Here is an 8,031-nt window from a genome sequence, read left to right on the forward strand (position 1 = left end):
GAGAGAAAAAGAGATAGGAGACAGGAAATTGCAGAACAAATAGGTAAGACGAATAGAAATGTTAAGGTTGAGACAGTGATCAGAACACAAGGGAGACAGGGCAGAGAAGAATATCATAGAATAAGAAAGGTACAAGGGCACAAGAAAAAAAGGTGGTAGTAAGGAAGAGTAGAAAACAAAAGGGGTAAATTGGAAAAGCATAGGAGGAATGTAGAGAGCAAAAAAATTGAGAGAGAACTGGTCTGGAGGGGGAGAATAGAAGGGAAAGGAACTATAATGATCATAATGAAGTATCAAATAGAAATAAAAAGACAGATAATGGGGGGAAATAAAGTGAAATGACCCGTGAGCAACATTTAAATATAAAAAAAAAGTTGTTCGGCAACACAAGCATGAATAAAGTTCTTAAGGGTTGACTGATAAAGGTTGTGATTGGCTATTTGGTTGCCCAGTGTGGACTGGCAGCCTACTAGATATCCTGTTTGGCAGTGCACATGGTCTTTTATGCCTCCAAGCCAGGATTTAAAAAAATAAGCACCTGCTTTGAGGCCACAGGGAGCAACATCCAAGGGGTTGGGGAGCAACATATTGCCCCTGAGCCACTGGTTGGGGATCAGTGATGTAGAGGTTTATAAAAGTAGCACGTCTGCTTTGCTGCGCCAGGGTCCTGAGTTCATTTCCCAGCAAGGTCACTAACCACAAGGAATTTATATGTTTTCTGCATGGGTCTCCTCAGGTTACTCCGGTTTCCCCCTACACTCCATAATCATACAGGCAGGTTTACTGGCTTCTGACTAAACTGACCATAGTGTGTGAATGTGATATGGACCTTAGATTGTAAGCTTCTCTTGGGAAGGGTCTGATGTGAATGATGAATAATCTGAATAGATGTGGCCCCAGCGGCCCCATATTTGGGAAAAGGTAGAGTTATTGTATGGCAAAAAGCCTTTCCTGTTCTGCTTGCCCTCTAGCATCTAAGTCTGTCAGTATGTGGCCCCCCAACTCCTAGAAAGTGGGGCACATTATACATTAAGCAGTGACATTTATTATGTAGTATCAAATTGGATTTGTTGTTTTCTTATATAAAAAATACTTTTTAAATACCGTTGTATCTAACTGTTGTGTTTTCTCTGTTTAGCTGAAAGGGTCTGATTTAGAAATTACTCTGGTCAGAGGGTCGCCACAGCCTGTTGCTGGAGATTCTGGTCCTGCCTGTGCCTATGTCAATCTGAGAATATCTGTAAATGGCACAGAACAAAGTAAGGCCTGAAAATGAGTTTTCTTAACCATTTATCCTTTTGTATACAATCATATGATATTGCTGGCATACTTGTATATAAGGGACTTCTAAGAGCAGGGGTACACGGGGAGACCCATAGACTCACAATATTGTTTGACAAAAATAAAACCCATCATTTATATTCTTAGGTAATAAATAGCTTTTCATTTGGTTTGTTTTAGATGGTTGCCTACTACTAGAGAATCCTAAAGGTGATGCATTATCTAAACTGGCTGAGCTAAAAGCTGCTGTCTGCAACATATTCCACCTGAGCCCCCAACTTAGCATGTACTGTGACAGAACAGGTAAGATCCGATTGGGTGGTTCAGGCCTGTGCCCTCTGTGTCACTATAGATAAGGAAGGTGTATGTAAAATCTGCTGCAGTTTCATTTTTTTTCAGCTGTAAGCCATGGGAATGCGTTTCAGGTTTGAATTATTACCCGTGCTTTTGTCTCGCCTTTAGAGCTCCGGAATGACTGCAACCTTTTAAGTCTTAGTGGGAAAACCCTGCATGTTTCTTCTGCATCACCTGCAGAGGTATCTCCTGATGGAAGCCAGCTGCTGTGTCAGTATATCAATCTTAGGCTATTAAATGAAGAGAGGCAAGGTAAGGCGTAGCCCGGTTTCAGAATTATTACTGAAAGCCTAGTGTGCATCGGTATGATCAATGTGTCTGTTCATCTGTATAGGAACACTACTGCTGGAAAACCCTATTGGTCAGAATGGTCTGACGTGCTCTGGTTTGTTCCATGAAGTAGCTAAAGTTTTCGGGCTTAGAAGCAGACGGTTTAGATTGTTTTTAGACTCGGCACTAAATGAAGGTGAGTAAGAAAAGCAATTTAACGCTTTGGTGCCAGCGCACATCACAGTTAACAATGGCAAACCATACCTACCTATTTTGTGTACTTATGGAGAATTGGTTTCATAATAACTTTAGCTATTGCTAATTACAAGAACAAAGGCTCATCACTGGAGACCTGTTTTGCAGAAAAGGCAGCCCCTAGCACAACTAATAGCTTACCAAGGAGGAATCGGGCCTTCCTTTGTGTGTCAGAATGTAGGACAGCTCCCACTGGTGTGCACGAAAGGAGAAAATCCTCATAATTATATTGGCTGCAGAGCATCGGTACAGGGTTTTATTCTTGATCTGGAATAATATTCAGCACAATGGTGTTCAAACATTACTCCTACATTACACTAAATCGGTTGTGCTCCTCTTACTTTTGTCATTAAATGGACAATGTACAGTGTATTCACTTTATTTTGTATGATAATTCTTCTTTCAATTGGGATAGGTAATATATTTATCTGCATATTGGTATGTGTATGGGATCCTTTATCCAGAAACCCGTTATGGAGGAATGCCATCTTCCACAGAGTCCATTTTAAGAAAATTATTTAATTTAAACATTATCTTGTATTTGATGGTAACTAAGCTGCATGAATTCATGTTGGGGGCAAAACAGTGATTTTTAGATATGATGATAAAAGGTTATGGAAATAATGGGTAATAGCTCCCCTACCTTTTATATGTGTGTATGTAAATAAATGTACTGCAGTTGATATTCTGGATTCACTGACCTGAACGACCAGTTAGCAGTCTTCTATATTTCCAATTTGGGCACTCTCCCATTTATTCTATCGGTGGTTTCTATTGGTTCCACATATTTCTCTTATCCCAACCATGGTTTGGATGTTTGTGCCAGTGCTCCACTTACAACACAAGCTCTTGCGAGCAGGGCCCTCCCCCTAGTGTCTCCGATCCTCATCCAATGTAACTGCAAACCATTTTTGTATATTGTTTATATGTACATGTTACCTGTTCTGTCTTTTGTACGCCTCTATTCTGTAAAGCACTGCGTAAATTGATGGCGCTATATAAATAATAATAATAATAACACAGAATAAAGATCCACATACACGGACCGATTGTAGCTGCCGATATCGGTCCCTTGGACCGATTCGGCAGCTTATCGGCCTGTGTAGGGGAAGAAACAACGGGCATACCCTACCTGATCGGGCAGGTTAAAACATTTAGTCGGATCGGGGACCGCATCGGCTCGTTGATGAGGTCCCCGAACAGACTGCCCCATTGCCGCCATTGTAACAGGGCCAAATGATCAAATTAGCCTACATGTTCCCCGATATTGCCCACCCATAGGTGGGGATATCGGGTGAAGATCCACTCGCTTGGCGACCTCGGCAAGCGAGCAAGTCTTCACGTGTATGGGACCTTAAAGGAGAAGGAAAGGTAAAAACTAAGTAAGCTTTATCAGAAAGGTCTAAATAAATACAGCCATAAGCACTCACAGAAACGCTGCACTGACTCCTCTATCAAAAGATTTCTCTGTCTGTAATTCCTGTGCCACAGACACACAGCTTTCTGCTTTCTCCTCTCTCCTGCTCCCCCCTCCCTCAAGAATGCTAAGAACTCACTCCCCCCCCCTTAGGAATGTGGATCTGAGCCAATTAGCAGGAAGCTGACTCATAGTCTAACTAACTGAGCATATTCACTTGGTCTGGGTGTCTGTGCAGGAGCGAGGCATCATGGGAACTTTCTTTACAGAGCTCAGCGTTTTTTCTTCCTGTTTGGCTTCTGATCTTCTGAACAGGTGAAATATGGGGAGACTTAAGGGCACTATTGAGACAACTGAAGGTATGCCTGCAGCTTGGGATTAACTCTTTATTAGCCTTTCCTTTGCCTTTAAGGGAAGAACTTCCGAATGACAGGTTAAATAAGTTACAACCCATAAAAAACTACAAGTAATTGCCTTTGTCTGCAACCACCAAAATGTTACTTAATTTTTAAAGTGAATTTCCCTATTAAGACTAGGTGGGGCCGAGAGGATGTTTGCTTTAGGGACATAAGGGCTGTACTTTTCTGAAGAGGAGAATGACAGAGATGCAGAATCGGTGCCAGTGGAGTTAAAATAACATTCCTTGTCACTTGTGATAAGTTTACTGCTTTTCAATTCCAGAGACAAAATTCAATTACTGGTATCTGATTTCCAATACAAAGTATTGTTTCTAAAATAAAATCAATCCACAGTTTTACCAACTGAAGCAACATCATCTGTATTCTAGTAAATAAAGGCCTACAGTTTTTTTGCCCTTTTATTGGAGACCTCAGAAGTGTATATTTCATATTCTTCTATAGGGTTCCTTGAGTCACACCCATGTGCTATTTTTCCTTTTTATTTACTTTGTTTCTAGCCTGACTTAGGCCCCCACATTCCTTACAGCAGGGCTGCAAATAATCAAACTAAATGAAAATATAACATGCTTTGTCACTGTAATTGCTTATTATGCTCACTAGCATGTAAGGAAGCAATAAACGCCTTCCATTTCTGCGTTTCTTTGGTACATTTTGTAAATGTGCTCACTTTTGGCTTAAAGTCACAGTTTGAGCTCTTCTGTTTCCAAAGAAGCTTAAATCCTTTTCCAGCTTGTAGTATGGAAGGGTGACAACTTGGCCGGGTCAGATTCTGTCAGTCACCAGCTCTCCATACAGCAGTACTAACATGGAACAGCTTTGGTAAAGCCCTAGGTCTTTGCTGCTAATCTTCACTGGTCTTGTATCAAGGCTTAAAGGATAAGTACACCTTTTATTTTAAAATCCCCTAAAAAGACTTTAAACAGCCCCCAGAGTAACATAACTCCTTGCATTCAGTCCCATGCAGATTCTGTATCACAAGCAGCTCAACTTTGTATCTCTCTGCTACTTCCTAGTCTAGTGTGAAGCCCCTCCCGTTTTGTTTACCTTCCTATTTAGCAACTCTCTAGTTTGGAATTCTAGCAGCTATATTGTTGCTAGGGTCCAAATTACCCTAAAATACCCTAAAAAAAAAATAATGGGGGTTGTGGCCTGCGCTCGGCGGATAGAAGACGTGTTCTAAGCCTTAGAACGCGTCTTCTATCTGCTGAGCGCAGGCCACGCCTTCTTCCGCATCGCATCCGGCATCCTTGGGACCTACCCTACCTTGCCCCTGCGCTCGGCGGATAGAAGACGTGTTCTAAGCCTTACAACACGTCTTCTATCCGCCGAGCACAGGCCACACCCTCCTCTGCATCGTATCTGCATCCGGCATCCTTGGGACCCACCCTACCTTGCTCCGCAGCATCCGTGGCCAAACATATTGTATGGCTCTCACGGAATTACATTTTAAAATATGTGGTGTTTATGGCTCTCTCAGCCAAAAAGGTTCCCGACCCCTGGTATATAGGGACACAGAATGGCTAAATAGACCATTTAAACAGCTGCAAGAAAGTCTGTTCTACTACACTGGATCATGCAGGAGTCTCCTTCCGTAACTGTATTTGCTTTTATATCAGATACATATGTCTAATGTTCAGGAACTATACTAGAAAGAGTTCTCCACATAGATTTGCTGCAGCCCCAACTGGCAGCCTGTATGCAAGGTTAAGTGAAACTGTGACAGGGGTATAAATAGAATGCGGAGCCTGTAGCTGCCAGCAGCACTCTAATTAAATATATACAGGTATGGGACCTGTTATCCAGATAAGAGGTCTTTCGGTAATTTGTATTTACATACTTGTCTACTAAAAAATAATTTCAATATTAAATAAACCCAATAGGATTGTTTTGCTTTTAATAAGGATTATATCTCAGTTAGGATCAAGTACATGGCAGTTTTATTACAGAGAAAAAGGAAATCATTCTTAAAAACAGATTATTAACTTAAGATGGTGTTGATGGGAGATGGCCTTTTTGCTTTCTGGATAAGGGCTTTTCTAGATAACTGATACATACCTGTACATTCTAATCTGCTGGAAGTTTTAGTGGTCCTATCATGAATGTTTTTGGAATCCACTAAATCGTGCACCACTGCCCGGATATATGTTGATATTGCAATATGTGTATACCTGGGCGCTATCTCTCTATTGAGCAATTGTTACTTTTTTTATTAATTCATGTTTGTGCTTTTTGTGAGTGTTACAGTTATCCTTTTCTTCTATAACTTGTGTTTTTCTTTCCTGTAGAGTTGAAGCCGGGTACAGCTCTGTCAAGCCTTAATCAGAAGACCCTTTACGTGCAGGTCCTTCCTACTACAGCTGAGTGTTAGCGGGTCTCTTCCCTATCTGAACTCCTTTGCTCTTGCCACTGAGCTGTTCTAATGGAATCCAACATGCACACTCCCTGTATCCTCACAGGAACCAAGAGAACAGCAAAACAGCTATCCATGTGCTGCCCAGACATCTGAGAATTTCCCAATGTAACAATGGAATAGTAGTGCCTAAGGCGACACCTCGTCTTGGGGTGCTGGTGGCTTTGTGCTTATCCTTATTCACTCAATAAAATCAGCAGTGCAGGCAGGGACACTATGACGACATCCTGCCCATCCTACTACTGCCCACTCTGTGCCCAGTCTTCCTTGTATTTTACACTAAATAGCCCGTACAGTACAAGTGGCTTATTGTGTGCATACTGTGTAACCTTAATGCATATATATTGCATTTATATAGGCGAATGGCATCTTTGCTTGTCAGAGCTCTCGAGCATTCTTTCTAGATCTTAAATTAACAGTGTAATCTAGTGATTGAAATATATAGCGATTATCCTGTCTGTGGAGAATGCATCATCCAAGGCAAATCATATTGGCAGCTTCTGCCAATAAACTATAAAGAGAGCTGTGCATACAACAAGCTTTGTACGTAGACATTTAATGTAAAAGAAGTGAAAAATAAGAACTAGTTTCTACCCGGAGCTTCCAAAATGTCAGGTCTGGGACAGTGTTATTTATTAGCTAAGTTTTAACCATTTGTCTGCAAAATTCTCTTTGATCTATATGTATTTTGGAACTGGATTCTTCATAGCACTTTTCAGCAATTAAAGTGTCTTTCAAATGAAATCTGTCTAATTTGTCTAATTCTGGTGTGGAATGTTTAGAAATGGGGTTTTAAACCGTTGTCCTCAATTCAAACATCATTAAAGGGGAGATAGAGCCCCAAACAGCTTCCAGTTTGGCAACGCTGCACACTGCTGTACAGGTTCCAATGTATAGCAGCCCGATTCAAGTGAATTTATGGACCTATAAGAACTTCATTTAAAGGGAAATAAAGTGAGGGTTTTCATTTATCTGCATATGGATTAAAATTAAGACTCTATGCAGGGCTCAACAGTGACTACCATAACCCCATAGTAGCACAGCATACAGGAGCATAGGTTACCAATATTAAAGGTTTTGATTGGCTTGGCCTCCCCTAAAAGAAACCAACCACTGTATGTAAGTATATAATTATAACCCTTCCTACTGGGTGTTGCTGATTGCTAGCTTACCTATATGAATGTCTTTGATATCCCACATCATTAAAGGGGAGATAGAGCCCCAAAAGCTTCCAGTTTGTAGATTGCCAAAGCTGCGCACTGCTGTACTGGTTCCCCTGTATAGCAGCACAATTCAAGTGAATTCATGGACCCATGAGCAATCCCTTTCTCTCCCAAACATTGTTTATTGCTGCTATTGAGCTGTAGCCTTAACAGTAATCCAGTAGCTGAGCGTAATGACTGCAATGAATATTTAAAAATAAAATGGTTTCCTATTCCGAAGCTTTTTTATTGTTGTATATAAATGGATGTGCAACGGTTTAATGAGAATGTGAATTTATTAGTGGGTGAATGAGTAAAGAGGCAGCAGTTACATTAAGATCAGTGGGAAGAAAAGGGTCTGGGTTTGACACTAACAGAAGATAGACATGCCAATTGCTTGCAAGAAGGGGAATGGGATGTAAA

The 8,031-nt window shown here is 41.0% G+C and overlaps 1 protein-coding gene across 1 annotated transcript in view; it reads left to right on the forward strand.

The window, feature by feature from the left end:
- iars1 (isoleucyl-tRNA synthetase 1) overlaps positions 1-7,150 on the forward strand; it is a 51,292-nt gene extending 44,142 nt beyond the window's left edge. The window contains exons 30-34 of the mRNA NM_001097221.1: positions 1,139-1,259; positions 1,462-1,584; positions 1,744-1,887; positions 1,970-2,101; positions 6,282-7,150. Coding sequence (NP_001090690.1) covers positions 1,139-1,259; positions 1,462-1,584; positions 1,744-1,887; positions 1,970-2,101; positions 6,282-6,364 — 603 coding nt within the window. The 3' untranslated portion in view covers positions 6,365-7,150. The remainder of the gene's footprint in view (positions 1-1,138; positions 1,260-1,461; positions 1,585-1,743; positions 1,888-1,969; positions 2,102-6,281) is intronic.
- The last annotated feature ends 881 nt before the right edge of the window (positions 7,151-8,031 follow it).

This window comes from Xenopus tropicalis, chromosome 4 (genome assembly GCF_000004195.4).
Source record: "Xenopus tropicalis strain Nigerian chromosome 4, UCB_Xtro_10.0, whole genome shotgun sequence".
Lineage (NCBI taxonomy): Eukaryota > Metazoa > Chordata > Amphibia > Anura > Pipidae > Xenopus > Xenopus tropicalis.